General features: G+C 43.5%; 1 protein-coding gene across 1 annotated transcript in view; it reads left to right on the top strand.

The window, feature by feature from the left end:
• SDC3 (syndecan 3) overlaps positions 1 to 12,244 on the top strand; it is a 124,966-nt gene extending 112,722 nt beyond the window's left edge. The window contains exons 3-5 of the mRNA XM_040424366.1: positions 4,350 to 4,879; positions 6,739 to 7,033; positions 9,554 to 12,244. Of these exons, the coding sequence (XP_040280300.1) occupies positions 4,350 to 4,879; positions 6,739 to 7,033; positions 9,554 to 9,720 (992 nt within the window). The 3' untranslated portion in view covers positions 9,721 to 12,244. The remainder of the gene's footprint in view (positions 1 to 4,349; positions 4,880 to 6,738; positions 7,034 to 9,553) is intronic.
• Positions 12,245 to 19,631: the final 7,387 nt, after the last annotated feature.

Below are 19,631 nucleotides of genomic sequence, written 5' to 3'. Positions count from 1 at the left end.
GCTGAACGCCAACAGTAAAGATGCCATGCGATCATGTGATCCATGCGTGTGGGGCGCTCTGACGTTATAGTGGAGCGCCCCGGTTAAGTCCCAGAATTAGTAATGGCCACACTAGTGCCCCAGTAAGAATAATGCCCCCAGTAAGAATAATGTCCCCATTAGTGCCCCCCTTCTCTACTTTTGCAAAAAAAAAAAAAAATAATTAGCATTCACCTGGCTGCGGTGAACATTCGCTGCTGACTGCAAGCTCAGGACCGGTGCTCCAACGTGATGACGTCTTGTAGGTCCTGTCCTGAGCTTCTAGTCAGCAGGGAGTGTTCTCCACAGCGTCAGCAAATGGAGGTGGAGGTACCGTAATATATATATTTTTTTACTAGCACAAGTAGCGGTGGAGGTAAAGGCTGTACTAATGGGCGTTCCATGATGGAAGCGCTCATTAGTAATGGTACTTTCACACTTGCAGCAGGACGGATCCGACAGACTGCTCACCCTGTCAGATCCATCTTGCCACTACTTCGCCGTGCCGCTGCTCTGTGCCCATCGACTATAATGGGGATGGGGGCAGAGCTACGGCTCAGCACGGTGAGAGGCCGCCAGACTAAAAGTACTACATGTCCGACTTTTTCATCTGGCGGCCTCACGCCGTGCACTGCCATGCTGCGCCGTAGCTCCACTCCCGCTATAGTCAATGGGGAGTGGCAGTCCGGCGAAATAGCGGCAGGACGGATCTGACAGGGTGAACAGCCTGTCGGATCCGTCCTGCCGCAAGTGTGAAAGGAGCCTAACAGTCCTGACAGGAAAATTCTGGCACCGGCAAGGGAACTAAAATACCAGCCTTGCTGGTGAACTACTGGCCGGGTGGCAACCCAAGCCACAGAACAGACATATGATAGTTTTGTTCCGCATCCAATTCCCATTATTGGGGGATTGGATGCGGCCCTTTAATTACAATGGGGCCACAAGAGATGCAGACAGCACACTGTGTGCTGTCTGCATCTTTTTCCGCTCCATTGAAACTAAGGGGTCCGCATCCAATGCCCCAGGTTACCTTTAATTTTAAAGAAGATGGCCCAGGAGAGATGGGAACACGACACTGACTGGAGTCCTTTCCTGCAGTCATTGACGTGTTCCCGCCTCTCTGTAGCCCTCTCCACGCCCCCCTTCCTTCCCAAATGTGACATTTATTTCATTGGTGGCAGTGGTGATGTCCCTCCCCTCTCCAGTGTCCTTTGGAGCTTGAAGCTCCCTTACGTGCTGCCGCTGCTGCAGGGGAGGAGGGACCTGTGAGCGCACTGAGGGAGAAAGCTCCCTCCACGTGCAGGTGTCGGATGAAAGCGCTGGTGCCTGCATGTGGAGGGAGCCGTCTCTCACTGCGCCCCTGGGACAGGAGGAAGTGCGCCGGTAAGCTCCTCCTCCTGCACGTACCAGAGGGTGCAGGAGAAAGTGCGCCGGTAGGCTCCTCCTCCTGCACGGTACAGTGTGCAGGAGAGGAGGAGCGCTACATGTGGAGGGAGCCCTGTCTCACTGCGCTCTGGGACAGGAGGAAGTGCGCCGGTAAGCTCCTCCTCCTGCACGTACCAGAGTGTGCAGGAGAAAGTGCGCTGGTAAGCTCCTCCTCCTGCACGGTACAGTGTGCAGGAGAGGAGGAGCGCTACATGTGGAGGGAGCCCTGTCTCACTGCGCTCTGGGACAGGAGGAAGTGCGCCGGTAAGCTGCTCCTCCTGCACGTACCAGAGTGTGCAGGAGGAGGAGCGCTACATGTGGAGGAAGCCCTGTCTCACTGTGCTGTGGGACAGGAGGAAGTGCGCCGGTAAGCTCCTCCTCCTGCACGGCACAGTGTGCAAGAGAGGAGGAGTGCTCTGCAGGATGGCCGGGGTCCGGACAACTGGCGGCCGCGGTCCGTATTTGGACCGCGGTCCGCCAGTTGAGTACCCCTGCTCTAGGTGCTAGTGGGTTGTTGCTGCAGCACCTAGAGGCTCCGTCCTCTCACCGTTTGGCACGCCCTTGTAAAGGTGATTGACCTCCTCGGTCTCCTCCGTGCCCCGCAAATCCCGCGCCGTCTATTTTAGTATTAAGCGCAGTGAGTGAAGGACGGCAGCAGGCGAGCGTCCTTCACTCACTGCGCCTGCGTCTAAATACTAAAATGGACGGCGCAGGGCACGGAGGAGACCGAGTATGTCATTCACCTTTACAAGGGCGTGCCAAACGGTCAGCCAGCTACATAAGACAATGCCCCATTGTCTTATAGGTGCGGGCTCCACCGCTGTGACCCGCACCTATATCGGGAACGGACCCCGCAAGGTGGTGGCTGGAGGACTCCGGTCCGGCCACCACCAATGCGGCTCCCCATAAAAGTGAATGGGAACCCACCGCGCATGACCTGCCACCGCTCCCATTCACTTCTATGGGCTCAACGGAAATAGCTGCTTCTCCCCATGCACGAATGTGAAAACATCTTGTGGGGGGGGGGGGGGGGGGTGGAGCAGCCACTGGCAGGCAGTGACGGAGACGAGCCTCCCTAGCGTCACCTGGACCGGGCGCCAGGTAATTATATTCAGTGTGAGGGGCCCGGGCATATATATATGATTATTTTTTTTTACACTTAATTATGTCCCCCATAGGGGACTTGAATATGCAATTGTCTGATTTCTTCTCCCATAGACTGCAGTGAGTTACCAGGCAGAGCTCCACAGGAACATAGCTGTGTCAGGCTTTGGATCCTTAAGAGGGCCCGGGGCTGTCACAGCAACCGAACGGCCGCCTCGATCTCAGTGCTGGAAAGCCGTTTGGGCCCGGTAGCTCAGCGCTTCTGAGCTTTCGTCACTCAGATGCCGTCTTCGCAATTGTCCACGTCATCTGAGGGGTCAAAAGTCAGTGATTAAAGTTGTCATCTATAATTCCATTTGCTTTTGTAAAACAGCAGAAACCCGTCGGCTATGGTGCTGCTGAGCCCCTGAGTTCGAACTTCTGCAGCACATGTACAGTAGCGGTCAGGAAGCGCACTTCTCTGTAGGGCTAGCTGAACTGAATGTATTGATACCTCTCACTTAGTGATCCAATACTTCGTTCTGGAGAAAAAGTACTTCCAATCGATATGCAAATAAACAAATTGCTCTAAATTCCATTAACAAATGGTAGAAGACCTGTGAACTCTTCTCTGACTTGTCTGTGTGGACATCTTGCTGTTACTATGTTCAAAAGGTGCATTATTCCATTGTTTTACATGGCATGGATATGCATGTAGATCCAGCCTTCTACAGCGTGGGTCGCCATTGAGAAACATAGGAAGGCAGAATACATGCAGTTTTCCATACCTTTATTCATCCTTCAATAAACTGACAATTGGTTGTTACCATTTCCCCTGTCAAAGAGGCGTGTCCCTACACAGTCCAAGACTGTCAGCACTGATTGTATAGTCTCATTCTGTGTATGGACCCCCCCCCCAACTGATGACATCCATATTTTGGAGGAATAACAAAGTTGTATATAATGTTACAGAATTGTTTTATATAATAAAAAACCCTCTATTCACTCCATTTTTACAAAATGCCAGATTTGCGCAGATTTGTTAATAAATATGTCATAAAGCAGAAAAGACAAGATTTTGGTGTATAATACGCCAAAAAACAGATGCAAATACCTTGATAAGTATGGGATAGTGCATCTAGACTGCCTTACAACAGGGATGCCCAACCTGCGGTCCTCCAGCTGTTGCAAAACTACAACTCCCAACATGCCCTGATAGCTGTAGGCTGTTCGGGCATGCTGGGAGTTGTAGTTTTGCAACAGCTGGAGGGCCGCAGGTTGGGCATCCCTGCCTTACAACACATATATAAGCATGAGAAATTTTGGTATCAAGTGCCGTGGTCCAGTGCAGCAAAGATTGAACTCTATAACTCCATTTATAAAACGTATGACGAAGTCCAGGAGAATCCTTTCATGAAATGTGTTGGTTAGATCTATTTAGCTTTAAGGGTAAGCGGGTCAGGATATAGTGTACTGCTAGAGGGAAGAATTGATTCTGCGATGTAAACGTTAGACTAAAAATAAGTTGGATATTACGTGATAATGGATATTATAAGACAAATAAGTTGGATGTTACAAGACGTGGCTTTATGACTATTAAAGGGATTGTCCAGGATTAGAAAAACATGGCGCTTCCTCCACTCCTGTCCATCGGTTGAGGATGGTATTGCAGCTCAGCCTCATTGGAGTTACTGCACACAACCTGTGAATAGGTGTAGTGCTGTATTTTGGAAGAAGCAGTTATGTTTTTCTAATCCTTGACAACCCTCAGGAGGCACCTTTGAGACTTTTGAAAATAAATCACTCTGTTTGTCTGCTCTTAGATTTTGAGATGGAGTCCAGGCTGGATTTTGGGGTCATATTCACTACAGAAACGCCCATTGCTCCACCCACCGCCACAGCCCTGAAACCAGCACCTACGGTAGACACAATTCCAACTCTACAAACAACTTTGCTTCCTCCCACAACACAAGCAACCTTAGTACATCAACAACACCCATGGGTTCTTCCTGAAGCCCCAGAAACACCATCCATAACTGCTGCACCCACACCAACTAGTCCTACCAAAGAAGCAGCAACTACTGCTGCTGTAACCACTGCAACAGCCAGGACAACTGAGGTACGCCGGTTACAACCTGTGATTATAGTATCAACTTTAACAACACTAATGCCTACTACTACAGAGGAAGAAACAAAGGAATGGGATGATGATACAGAAAACATCGGGACCATTCCAGGCCAGGGAAGCAGCCAGCAGTGGCCTACCCAAGATGACAGAACAGTTCAGACAACCGTTGCAGAGGACAGTAAAAAAGAGGATTTGGAAGAAGTGACTCCCACTCAACAACCACAGGTGAGGATCTAGGCAACAATGTAGAAAAGTCATGAGCAAATGACTGCAAAGGCCAGGGATTGCCTGCAACAGTCACTTAAATAATGTATGGCATGTGATTGCTGCAGGACCAGTGTGGAGCTTCAGGGCCACAGCAGTGGGACATTTAAAGGGTGTTTTTTTTCCCCTCAGTTTCCTGCCCTTTGCCAATTATTTAAAAAATCTTGGGCAACCTTTTAAAGAAGTTGTATAAATTATTGTAATGATATATAAACCTTAAAGAGCCTTTGTCAGCATGATCAAACCTATTAAACCAGACATACTGTCCGGTAAGGTTGATCACACCGATTAAAACTATACCTTTCTTTTGTCTGCATACTAAACAGTTGCACAGATATCTGTATCCATATGTAAATGAGCATGTTGGAGCATCCAGGGGGCGGGGCTTAATATTTGGAGCACTGCTTTGTAACACCCCTGTGGTCTGCAGACTGCCCTCTCCCCTCAATTGACAGGGCTAGACATTAGCAAACTAATACATATTGCAGGTATAATCAGAGGCACAATATATGATTATAAAGACACCAGTAATATGTATTAGCTTTCTAAGTATAGAAAACCTCTATTCTTAATATAGTAAGGCTATAGTATTTTATTGTGGGTTCAATTGGTGGGTGGGTAACTAAAAAATTTTAGAAGTCTCCCCTGGGATTTTAACCTGGGATATTTGTATGCAAGGCTGACCACGTACCTCCAGGCCACAGCCTTATCATATTAAGAAGAGTGGCTGTCTATGCTTAGAAAGCTAATACATATTACTTGTCTCTTTATAATCATATACTGTGCCCGTGAATAAACCAGTAATATGTATTAGCTTTTTAAGCATAGAATACCTCTTTTTTTTCAACATGGGGCGGCTATAGTTAGTATTGTATATGATATGTAGATGCTAGGACAAAGACCTGCCCTCAGCATGCTGATGGCAAGCTCTGTCAATTAAGGGGTAGGGGAGTGTGCGGAGCACAGGGGGTGTTACAAAAGCAGTGTTCTGAGGATTCAGCCCTGCCCCCTGGTGCGTGGAGTGCTTATTTGCATATGTATAAAAACGCAGATATATCTGCAGCCATTCAACATGCAGACAAAAGAAAGGTGTGGTTTTAATGAGCATGATCAACTCTACCAAACAGTATACCTGGTATAATAGGGTTGATCATGCTCACAAGAGGCACTTTAGGGTCCATTCACACGTCCGCAATTCTGTTCCGCATTTTGCGGAACGGAATTGTGGACCTATTCATTTCTATGGGGCCGCACAGATCTGGAATTGCGGACCCACACTTCCGGGTCCGCAATTCCGTTCCCCAAATAAATAGAACATGTCCTATTCTTGTCCGCAATTGCAGACAAGATTAGGCATTTTCTATTAAGTGCCGGCGATGTGCGGTCCGCAAAATGCGGAACGCACATTGCTGGTGTCCGTGTTTGGTGGATCCACAAAACACTTAAGGACGTGTGAATAGACCCTAACAGTTGTGACAATAGTTATGCATGGAAAAATTCACAATATAATGTACACTGGTTAGCATGATTGTACACAGCTACAAATCAGTGCCATCTTTAGTGTTATAGGTAACTGCCATACAATACATATGTCCGCCTTGCGAGTGACTGAGATTCTGGAGGTGATTGTTCCGATGGAAATCCCTGTCAGATACTAAGAAGATTTTTCTAACTGCTTGTCAGTGGTTAGAGTAAGGATTCCATGTAAATGTGTTTTTATATATATTTATTAAGACATGTTAAAAGAATGTAAGTAAGGCGGGTAAGAATCCTTGTTTGGTCTTCATCAGTTATCCATCATTTTTCTGTTTCGGTGACAGACAGACAACTGGGAAGTGACCATAACTACTGCTCGTGATAGCGATGTAGAGGTGCCAGTGAGTGGAGGCCCAAGTGGTGACTTTGAGATCCAAGAGGAGGAGGAAGCATCTCAGACACAACCACCCACAATACCTGACTTGGGCAATGAAGTATTGCCACCTGGCACATCTCCCACTGATCGTGGTCGGGGGAGGAAACTAGATACTGGTCTCATTGACAACACTATAGATTCTGGGAATACCCTGGCACAGATGCCGCAAAAGAATATTCTGGAGAGACGAGAAGTGTTAATAGGTGAGTGACTAGTTTTGATCTGCACAAACACTTTAATTTCCTACCCAACCTCATGCCTATAAATTAATAGCATTGCATTAAAAGTATTGTGTGCTTATAATGTTACTGTTTGGTATATAGTTCATGGGTTTAGTACATTTCTAATTCCTGGAATAATATATAAGGGTTTCCTGTTAAAGGGAATCTGTCACAGTGTTTGTGCTGCCCGGTAGGAGAGCAGCAAGAAGTAGTGACGGGCGCTGATTTTAGCAGGGTGTCTGTTACACTCACAGTTTAAAGGGAATCTGTCAGCTCGATAATCCCCCCCTCCCCCAAACTAGAGTAAGCAGTATGTAGTGTAACTGACGCAGAGTCCGGTTATGTCAATATTATCTTCATACTCATTTGCATTCTAGCACTGTGCTCTGACAAACCAGCAGTGAAATGCATTGACAGGACTCCTGTGCTCATGCACATAATAGAGAGGACTCAAAGAGGAGTCCTCTCAATGCATTTTACTGCTGGTTTGTTAGAGCACAGCTTTTAATCGCAAATAAATATGAACTTTACATAACTGGACTTGGCACTTACTCTAGTTTGTGGGGTGGTTTTGGAGCTGACAGATTCCCATTAATAGTTGCATTGCAGGAGCTGCTCCTAGGAGATGTGAGTTCCCCTGTCCTCCAGCTTTCTTCCTGTGCACCATTCATTGCACTACACTGAAGTCTTGCCTTGCCTTCCCCCTGCATGCAGCTCTTACAATACTAAGAGCCCTTCTTTTTATCAACAGTTTTTGTTGTATTTATGAGGCATGAGCATTGAGAAGGAAGCATAGATGTAACTATCTATGGTAATGTTAGGGAGATGTTGAATCCTTAACCCAATAGGGAGAAGTTTGAAAAAGACTAATATAAGCATAAAAGCCTGGATTTGATTGAGAGAGTCCAAAATGCTAGGAGAAAAAGATAAAAATTAAAAACAGGAAAGAAAGAATAAAATGTGGTGGGTGTGAAGGGTTGTCCATCAGACAGTGGATCATTTACAGAAGGTCTTTCTGGATTCATACATTGATATTGTCTACTCTTCCACCGTGTACCTGGAAAGGCATAGCTTGACTTCCCAGGGGTCAGTATCAATTTTCGTCCTGTTAACCATTATATAATTGAGTAACAGATTATCTGACAGATTTTCAGACCAATCTTTGGTCAGATGGCCGTTACACACACAGATCTTTTGTTATGCACGCCAACTATTGGTGTGATTGGAGAGAATTTGGTCCGAAAATCTGTAAAAATCAGTAATACAGCCCTAAGTCCTTATGCATAAACATTTAACCCTTGTAGGAAGTCTGTGATGTAGATCTTCAGCCAATAGCAGCAGAGCAAGAAGTGATGACAGAGAAGCAAGCATTACTTTTTAAAATGCTCCGGTACAGCCAAGTAAAAAGCAGCCATTTTCTTATATCCTGCACTGTTAAAAGGAGATTCTGTGCAACTAAGGGCATAGACGTATAACTGTGGTTCACCTGATTAAAATGCTGTTTCTTTGGCTAATCTGAAGCTCTGTTCCCAAGCGACTTGGCGCATGAGCAGTACAGCCTTGATTCTCGGCATGGCCAAAAACAACCTGCACCCTGTCCACTGTGTTACGTATTTCTGGTTGGAGGCTTACATCATTGGCACATGCGCAGAACACTTGTTTCCAGGTGACATACTTGTTGCACCAAAGAAAAAGTGTCATAACTCGGGAACGGAGCCTCGGATCAACAAAAGAAATGCTATGTTTTAATCAGGTAAACCACAGCTATGTGTCTATGCAAACAGTTGGATAGGGAGGTCGATTGTGACAGTTTCCTTGTAAGCAGATACAGTAGTTCACAGAACACCTTGGAAACGTATATTTGTGGTGACCGTAGTGAATAAATGAAAGGGGTATTCCTATCTGTGCCATTCATGTCTAGCTTGGAATGTCCATCTTATTCGGTGAGCAGGGTGGATGGAGCTACAGAAAAGGCCTTGCAGGCTGTAGTAGTCAATGGGGAGCTCCAAGAACAGTCCAAGCAGGCATATTATTTCTGTGGGCAGATCCTCTAAATTGTAGAGGCCTAAAAGCTTCTACGTTTCTAGGGAGCTTTTCTCTCTTCACTTTTATCACACCAATAGCTGAAGCAGGCAGCTTTGAACCTATTTCAGGTATTGGTTAGAGTCATCTTTTATTTATCTGGTCAACTTTTCTTGAGAAGCTTCTTTCTTAAAATGTCACCAACCTGACATAATATGCAGCTCTTTGATCTATGCTTCAAAGAGCGATGTAGCTGAGGTATTACATTTCATACACTCAGACTATACGCAGTTCATATGATCTCCAGCGACTTTGTACATAATCATGACTACATCAAGGATATTATTTATCCCTTCAAAACTCAGGTACTGAGGCAGTGGGCTGTAACAAATGAGTCGTAAAATATCTAAAAAGAATTCAAAAAGCGCAATGCACTATGACATTCAGCCGGTGTTAATGAACCTTTTCTGCTTTTTCTAGCGGTGATAGTGGGAGGAGTGGTTGGAGCCCTTTTTGCTGCCTTTCTAGTGATGCTACTGATTTACCGCATGAAAAAGAAAGATGAAGGAAGTTACGCTCTGGAGGAGCCCAAACCAGCCAGCGTTTCCTATCAAAAACCGGACAATCATGAAGAATTCTACGCATAGTAGAGGGGATGTGTCCTTCTTTCCTCTTGCCAGTTCTGATGATCAATGAGCCTGTGGACGGATATTCCTTTCATGGCTTCCATGTCCGGTGATCCTGGATGTGGGCTCTTCATTTTTAAGTCACAGCTACCTGAAGTGTGGTCACATGAAATGTGGCCAGATCAGGACAGTATGGAAACAAAGAATGTTTCTGTCGTGGGATTTCTACTCCTTCCATTCCTCTTTGCATTCGTACACTGTCAATGGCCACAACTGCTGGTGCTTCCTTGAGGGTTCTTTGACAATGCTTGACTGATAACATTGTTGTGGCCACTACATAGCAAATTCTGGACCCAAAAAGCACAAGTGATACCTTTTACTTCACCTTTTATTGCAGTATTGGCATATACTAGGAAATCGTTTCTGCAGCCCCAGATGGTCTGTTTTTTAGTAATAGTTCCAGCATAGGACGTTTATGTACATGCTAAAGGGAATCTGGAATGTTGTATAAAAATCCTATATATATATATATCTTTATATTAGGCCTCTTCGAATTACTTTCTAGTCCGACCACAGGCTCCGCCATTAAGCTGTAAATACGATCTGGTGTAAATTAAGAAATTTTAGGGAGTCTTATTAGGGAAAAAAAAAGAGAACTTTTTAAAAAAAAATTTAAGCAAAATGTTCTCCAGCAAATGTACTGATGTGGAAATAAAGACTGAAAGAGGGTTACATGTTTATTCTTTAAATGATGGTACTGAGATGGAGAAGGGATGAGACTAGTGTTGAGGTTAAATGTCGTGCCATAAAAAGGGATTTGGTTCGGGGGTAAAATCTCCAACCTCATGGTGCAGTTCTCTTTTTCAATGGTTACACTGTCCTCCTCGGTTCTAACACTATAACCTCTGCTTCATTTACTTAGAGGTCCGGTATGCTATGAAAAAAACACAGATTAATTGATTTGGCCGCAGCCAAGGATTCTGGGTATGTATTTGTAAATGGGCACACCTGACGCTATTTTGAATCTGGATGACAATTCACTCTGATCGGCTACAGAGCTTAAAGTGTCCCTGTAGTTTGGAAACATTTTGATATTGGTGAAGATCTAGGTGCTGAGACCTTTGCTGATTGCTAGAACGAGGAGATAAAAGTGCTCACATGGAGTCTGCCTCTCCTCCCTGCTGGAGACAGACGTGAGACGGACTTAGTAGAGAATCTATGGGAATCTCCTGCAGTATGGCGAGAGTGTGCTATGTGAGCGCTTCTCTCTCCTCATTCTAGCGAATCGCAGAGGTCTCAGTGCTTGGACCCCCACCGATGAAAACCTTTCACATGTCACTATGACATATCAAAAGTTTTCCCAAAGCACAGTGCCACTTCCAATTTATAGAGTTTTTCAGAAGTCTTAGGCCATGATGAAATCTGCGTCAGAGGATCCGTTCAGGTGCAGGTTCACAAACAGAAAATCTGCACCAAAAAACGTTTGTTACTTGTGTTTTGTTTTGTAGATTTGATGCAGTTTTGCTGCAAATCTCACTGAAATCCGCACAGTAAACAAATTGCACAAACGTTTGACACATATAGTGAGAATAAAGACTTAAACCAGTGGTCTGCAGCCTGTGACCCTCCAGCCACACCTTGTCGGGGGATGTTGGAAGTTGTCGTTTTACATCAGCTGGAGAGTCTATATTCCCTAATAATTTTTTGTGTGCAAATAAGATGTAAGGGTTATCTTCTGTGGGCTTTTCACCTCTAAGTAAATGAAATGGAGCACCAAAGAAGGCAAACATGAGGCCTTAGTCCCTTTCCCAAAATCCTTGGGTTGGAGGGTTTCAAACAGGCCACTGGCAATGGGTTAATATTTGTAAAGTTAAAGAACTTTTATCCTAACTGTAACTGGTACAATGACTAAATGCTTTTAGGACTAGAACATAAAGGAATGATGAGATGAAGCTCTCATCCAAATTAGAACTTCTTTCAAGCAAGCTGAATGTCCTTTCTGTGGCAGTCTATGTGTTTGTTCTTTTTCCTGCGGAGACCGAATGTAACACACCAAGGGGCGATTTATGCATTTACAGCAACTCCTTGGCTGAAACTTTCCAGTTCGGAACAAGGTCCATATCAAGACCTGGGAGATTTTGATTTTGTATATTATTTGGCAGTCTACCTGCAATTGCAAAGTGGGATCATTTCTTACAAAACATCTGTTGTCAGTGGTGAAATAATTTCTAGAAGGGGTTGGGTACCGGGGTTATACTGTAATAGAGCATTTTTTTTGTATGTACAGTATGTAATTCACTAGGATTTTAGCATTAAAAATTTGCTTCTTAAAGTCTGTTCTGAATGTGTCTCATAGCACAGACTTTAAAGCCAAAAGCTAAAGCAACATGAGCAACGAGCAAACGAAAATGGTTCACTTCAGAATACAACTATACCTTTGCCAATGATCTTAAGCAATGTTGCAGTTCATGTATCTTAATAATTTTATAATTATTTCTGTGCTGTACCCAATTAAGGAAATAAAACGTAAAACATTTGAATTTTTTATTTTCTTGTCATTTTTTTCTACAATGTTGCTGTCAGTTGTAAATATTCAGGGCCTAGCTGTAAATGTTAAAGAGCATTTGTCCCAGATTTGTACATATAAAACTGGCTGACCTATTGCATGTGCGCTTGGCAGCTGAAGGCATTGCTGAGAAAAATGATACTTTAATATATGCAAATGAGCTTCTAGGAGCAACAGGGGCGTTGTCGTTACTCCTTGAGGTTCTGCACTCTTTGCAACTGTCGCAACCTCTTCACTTTAGTTGACCAGACTAGGCAGTGAAAAAAGCATAATGCCTGGCTCTGTCAAAGTGCAGAGAGAGCAGAGCCTCTAGGAGTAATGGCAACACCCCCATTGCTCCTAGAGGCTAATTTGCATACGTTAAAAAATCATTTTCTCATCAGTGCTGGCACATATGAACATGGGGCAAATACAGATGCCTTCACTTGCCAAGTGCACATGCAACAGGTCAGCTGGTAACGTAAGATTACATTAAATTGTAATATTATTTGGGAATTCTCCTCCTGTGATATACTTCCATTAACTTTTGAGCGCCGTTTATACAACATCTGTAGAGAAAAGACTGGAGCTACAGAGATGTATGAACTGTGGGGAGCATTTCAAAAAGTTGCAAAGCTTTGTACAACCATGGTGGTATGATACTTAGCATCTTTTTGGGGATTTAGAGCCTTGTTCGCCACTTGTCCAAAAAGTGAGTGGCGTGGGTCAGTTTAGGGTCGCTATAGCCAGTCCGCCACATTTATGATAATCTTATACTAGAAGACTGACGTAGATTATAGTATAAATCTATACCAGCTCCCTTGCTAGTGTAGATATTGATTTTGGCTCACGGACCTGCACTGGTGTGCCACAATTGAGAGGCGTGTACTTTTTAATTGTGGCATATCTGACGCCAGGGGGATAGATTAAGACCGGCGTGTAATACATCAGTCTTAACAAATGTCCCCCTACATCCATAAAATTCATGGAATTTGCAGATCTATAAGAAAGGTTGTGACTTCTATTGTTTAGAAATTCTTACTCCCAAAGTGCAAAAATAAAATAAAAAATACTATACATTCTTGAATAATCCTCCTCTCCCCTGCTTCCAGCAGCTGTCTCTAGAAAGCCAGGAGAGATACAGCTCCCAATCATTAAACTCCTCAGTCCCCCTGGTGGCACCAGCAAGCTACCAGAATTTTATCATGCATCTCTGTGCTTGTGTGAAGGGAAGCAGATTATTGGAGAAAAATTAAGCTTGGGCCTTTTTAGAGATACAAAATTAACAAGCACAGAATTTTGGCGTCTCGGACCTTAAAAAAAAGTTATGATTAAGGTTGGAGATACACTTTACATTATGTATTTTCTTTATTGTTGTCTTAGTTGTATGTGTAAAAAATAGATTGTGGGGTCCCCCTATCTTACAGTGCATTGTACACAGCTTAGCCCGGGTTCACATTACAGTTTCTTCTGTTCTGCTCTGTTATAACGAAAGTGCTGGATTGGGCACATAACTGACCTGAACGGAGCTGAACAGACTCCATTCACTACAATGGAGTCCATTTAGTTTCCATTCGGAATCCTGTTTTTATCCCTGACAAAATAGTCCTGCACGCAGGACTTTTTCATCCAGTCTTTTTAACAGAATCTGCAACGGAGGTTCTCGAACGGAGCCTCCATTGGATGACACCACCGTGCCTTGTTGTTTAAAGTAGCTTTGTATCATAAACACATTTTTGTTAAAAAAGTATCTTGAAAATGCTGCAGTTTTTATACTGGCCACTAGCATTGGTGCGGCCTCATCTGGAATATGCAGTTCAGTTCTGGGCACCAGTCCATAAAAAGGACGCCCTGCAGCTGTAAAAAGTACACAGGAGAGCGACTAAACTGATAAGGGGCAAAGATTAAAAGAATTAAATTTATTTAGTCTTGAGAAGAGACGTCTAAGGGGGGACATGATTAACCTATACAAGTATATAAATGGGCCATACAAAAAATACAGTGAAAAACTGTTCCATGTAAAATGCCCTAAATTGGGGCACTACCTCCGACTGAAGAAGAAAAAGTTCAGTCTCCAGAAGCGTCAAAGCTTCTTTACTATAAGAACTGTGAATCTGTGGAATAGACTTTCTCAGGACGTGGTCACAGAAGGAACAGTGGACAGTTTTAAAAAGGGTTTAGATGAATTCTTAAAAGTAAATGACATTAATACATATGAAAACGTGTAGAAATCAGAGTTTTAATTCCTTTTGGGATTCGCATCCCCACCTATCCCTTGGTTGAACTTGATGGACTTATGTCTTTTTTTAACCGTATTAACTATGTAACTATGTAGATGAGACACTTAGGCTGGTGCTTTCTGTTTTCTGTACCTTATTTATAAGCTTCGCTACACAGCCTGGGAAAGGATAGGTAGAGTCGTCTCATCATTATTAGATGGTGGATGAGTTAATGACAGCATTGTCATACTGCTGGAGGACTAGATAAGTCAGGAAAGTAATACAATACACTCTGTATGCTTCTCCCCTGTCCCTCCCTGGTCTTGAGGGGGGGGGGCTGTTTTCTGTCACCACCAAGAGACTGTTTACCTCACATTCATTTCAGCTGCCATGAACACAAGATACTTTTTGTTTTATTTCAAGATGTACGCTAAGGCCAATTTCACACGATTTTAATACATTTTTGCGCCCCCGACTAACGACCCAAATTAACAGCACCATATGGATGGCCTCAATGTAACATAAACCTAGCCATAGAAGGTCAGACATGTCCTGAAGAAAGACAGATGCCATCAGTGAGGCACTTTTCTGCACTTAGTCATGAGCGAAGTTCTACAGATATAAAACGGTTCTTATGTTTGTGGGGGACTCCACCCACTGGCATCCTATTAATGAAATCCCTTTAAGGAAAGTTATGAGGATTTTCTTTCGATGTTCTCATATCATGATGTCGGTGCATTGTGGTTGGTGTTCTTTCTAGTAAGAGAGGGATCTGATGATTGCTGTAGGGTCTTCTGACAGCGCTATATCATAGTAAGAAAATAATTGAAGCATTATACATATCTGCATCATCATTCCCTAGCTCCCTTTCAGGAGGCGCAGTAACGTTTACTAGGAAATAAGGCTGAGAGCTAATTAACAGCTCATGCAATTAGCAGCATGTCAGCCTGCCAGGGGCTAATTAACTGGTTTGGAAAATTACCACAAGACGTGTCGGAGAGAAAATAAAACGTATTCTGTATCAGTATACATAGTGTCGATTGTCTGCAACAGATCCATTCACTATAATTGTGAAGTCACTCGATGTGATTATATTTCAAGAAACGTTTCTTTTGAGCTATAAAAGTTCAGCATTACAATGGATTACAGCTTCCTTATCATTCTGAGCAAGTCTATCTAACATTTCCATGTCTGCGCTTTTACTCCTAAAGGGAATGTATCACATCTATTTTTCTATTAACTAAAATAGTGTTTTTCTAATCAGTTTTTCTGAAGGTTGACAATTTTATTCGATTGGGGTGATCATGTCTTAGCTGCAGGTCTGCTCTCTCACAGCATTCAAAAATACATAGGAAACTGAAGTCCAGAGATAACTCACTGATGTGCCTGTGCCTAGAATCTGTCTAAAAAGTGGCGCATTTTGACGCAACTAAGGTATCTATAACTTTTCCCAACCTGCTCAAAAGCGGGTGGGCTTCGCAGGAAGGAGGTGTGGCTTTGATGGAAAATTGCGCCATAGGCTTAAAATTTGAACCAACAGTTTGTATACAGTTAGATAAAAGTGTCTATCCCTGAACCACATTCACCAGCCAGCCTGAGCCACTGTGAAAAATCTGGTGCATAGACATCCTGTCTAAATTTCCATAGTCTGTGCGTTTAGTAAATGTGCTCCACTTCTATGGGAGAGTGTTCTGGGCATGCTCTGTGACCTGTGCAGAGGTCACTGTGCAGGGAGGTGGAGCAGATAAGCTGTGACCATCTCCTATTGTACTGTATATGGTGGATCCTATGTTATCTGTAAATAGATTATACATTCCACTGTAATCTTGCCTGTGATAATGAAATGAATGCAGAGAAGTGACCTTTACAGAACAGGAAGTGTTAGCATATTGTAAGTTTCAGTGGCTAAGGAATTCAGATTTTTCTAATATGGGGAAATGAAAAATTATATAAATCACTGCAAAAGGTGCACCACAATGATATGCAACTGACAATACTGGATAATCCTTCAAGCTGATGTTAAGAACTGAGACTTAAGCCAATGTATTCCAGTCAGAAACACAACGGAGCCCTTTTGCACCACTGTCAAGGTATCTCAGTGTGGCATGGGTTCCTACCACTAGACTACCTACGGAGTGTGAACATGGTCTGAGAGGTGCTAAGATCTAACTCACAGACAAGCTTCCACATACCTCCATAGTGAGATCACTCATGCAGTGGGAGAGGGAATAGGGCTGCAAGCCCCACCTATACCAGGCCATGTGGTGCACTAGAATGTTACCAGCATTGCACAATGGCACATTCCATACATATAAAGAAAAATCACTAAAATAAAGTGGCCTAAATGGGAGGAAATGCATAATGCATAAAGTAATCTTTAGTTTCTTCACATACCACTGTTTTCCTTGAGTTTTTCCCTTACTTATTACTGTTTAAAGATTTACAATATGAGGACTTTCTCAAAATGGCTCCTCTGCCAGTTCTCTGAGGCCAAAACTGCTTTCCCTCACTTCACATACACATTTGCTGTAGCCAGCAGCTCCCTGCCAGCCAATCAGATTGGATTTCTGAGAGACACGCCTCCTCACTCTGAAGCCTAATGCAGGCATGCAGTGTGGAGGGGCCGCCCCTCTGTCTTCTGTTTATACTAAAGGGAAGACAGACAAGGCATAGCAACAGTCTTTTAAACCCTTCACATGTACGGCGCTGGGTGGGTGTTTAAAGATAGCGCCCGCTGTGGTGCAGGTGGCCGCCTGCTTCTTTTAGCAGACACCCGCGGCTCATGTCCGCAATTGGCAGTAATGCCGATCGTGGACATTTCACCCCTCAGATGCCGTGGTCAATCCTGACCACGGCATCTGAGCGCGCTGAAACCAAAAGTGCGCACTTTCGGTGGTGCTCCGGTTCCCCCATGTGGCGATCCGAGGAGCCGAAGTGTGTTTGGAGCAGCCCCTGTCTTTATGAATGACAGGAGGCTGCTGCATAGTATTTCCTATGGAGCCCTTGCCTGTAATAGTGCTCCATGGAAAAGTAGTAAAATCATCATAGATTCCAATGCAAGTGCATTGGAGTCTAGGATAATTGCAATCAGATGATTGATTATTATAGTTCCCTATTGGGAACTATAAAAAAGTGTAAAAATAAAATAAAAAAAAACATAATTCAGATCACCCCCCTTTTCCCAAAATAAAAATAAAAGAATAAAAAAAATACACATCATGGGTGTCGCGATGTGTGAAAACGCCCAAAAAAAAAATATATGCCCCATACGCCAAACAGCAAAAGGGGAAAAAAACGTCTAAATGGCCGATTCGCCGTTTTTGGTCGCTTCATTTTCTACAATTTTTTTCAATAAAAAGTGTTTAAAATGTCATACACACCCCAGAATGGTATCAATGAAAAGTTCAGATTGCCCCGCAAAAAATGAGCCCCCATACAGCTCCATACACATAATTACAAAAAAGTTATAGGGGTCAAAATATGGCGACAAAAAAATAAAACTGATTTTGTCCCACTTTTTTTTTTTTTATCAAAACGCAAGAAAAACTATACATATAAGGTATCGCCGGATTCGTACTGACCTGTAGAATAAAAGTAACCTGTAGAACGTCGTAAATAAAAAACCTGTAAAACTGTGGTGGAATTGCTTTTTTTTTTTTTTTTTGCAATTTCACTCCATTTGGAATTTCTTTCCCGCTTCCCACTACATCATATGCAACATTAAGTGGAGGCGTTTAAAAGTGTAACTTGTCCCGCAAAAAACAAGCCCTCATATGGCTATGTAAATAGACAAATAAAAATGTTATGGCTCTGGGAAGGCAGGGAGCGCATAACGAAAACGCAAAAATAAAACAAAAAACTCTGGGCCTGAAAGGGTTAAGGAAGCAGTGGAAAGGGACATTAATGAAAGCTGTTATTATAAGGTAATTACAGATCTTTTGGCAATCATTGACAGACTAACTCAGGTATACATGCCTATGTCTAATAAACTAGCAGCTAAAAAAACATATGACAGTTACCCTTTAAAAATATGTGTGGCATAAAAACTTGATTTTAACAGTAGGTAATTTTATGAATTCCCATTCCCTTTAAATGATACTGGGAAACCCAACACAGAAAAGACACATCTCTTTGTGTAACAAACTCTGCAATTATACAGACAGTACTTCGTACGACATAAAGGTTTACTATAGTGACAATTAGGCTGAGTTCACACGGGCGAGTATTCCGCGCGGGTGCAATGTGGGAGGTGAACGCATTGCACCCGCACTGAATACCGACCTATTCATTTCTATGGGGCTGTTCACATGAGCGGTGATTTTCACGCATCACTTGTGCGTTGCGTGAAAATCGCAGCATGCTCTATATTCTGCGTTTTTCACGCAACGCAGGCCCCATAGAAGTGAATGGGGTTGCGTGAAAAGCGCAAGCATCCGCAAGCAAGTGCGCATGCGGTGCGATTTTCACGCACGGTTGCTAGGAGACGATCGGGATGGAGACCCGATCATTATTATTTTTCCTTATAACATGGGTATAAGGGAAAATAATAGCATTATGAATACAGAATGCATAGTACAATAGTGCTGGAGGGGTTAAGAAAAAAAATAAAAATATTTAACTCACCTTAATCCACTTGATCGCGGAGGCGGCATCTCCTTCTGTCTTCATCTTAGCTGTGTGGAGCAACAGGAACTGTGGTGACGTCACTCCGGTCATCACATGATCCATCACCATGGTAAAAGATCATGTGATGACCGGAGTGATGTCACCACAGGTCCTGTTGCTCCACACAGCTAAGATGAAGACAGAAGGAGATGCCGGCTCTGCGATCAAGTGAGTTAAATTTTATATATTTTTTTTAACCCCTCCAGCGCTATTTTAGTATGCATTCTGTATTCAGAATGCTATTATTTTCCCTTATAACCATGTTATAAGGGAAAATAATAGAATCTACAGAACACCGATCGCAAGACCGAACTTCTGTGAAGAAGTTCGGGTTTGGATACCAAACATGCGCGATTTTTCTCACGCGAGTGCAAAACGCTTTACAATGTTTTGCACTCGCGCGGAAAAATTGCGCGTGTTCCCGCAACGCACCCGCACATTTTCCCGCAATGTCCGTGTGAACTCAGCCTAAGGCCTCCTGCACACGACCCGCAAAAACGGGG

The sequence above is a fragment of the Bufo bufo genome, chromosome 3 (assembly GCF_905171765.1).
Source record: "Bufo bufo chromosome 3, aBufBuf1.1, whole genome shotgun sequence".
NCBI classification, from domain to species: Eukaryota; Metazoa; Chordata; class Amphibia; order Anura; family Bufonidae; genus Bufo; species Bufo bufo.
The sequence above is the reverse complement of the archived record's forward strand: the minus strand, read 5'-3'. Positions and strand labels throughout refer to the sequence as shown.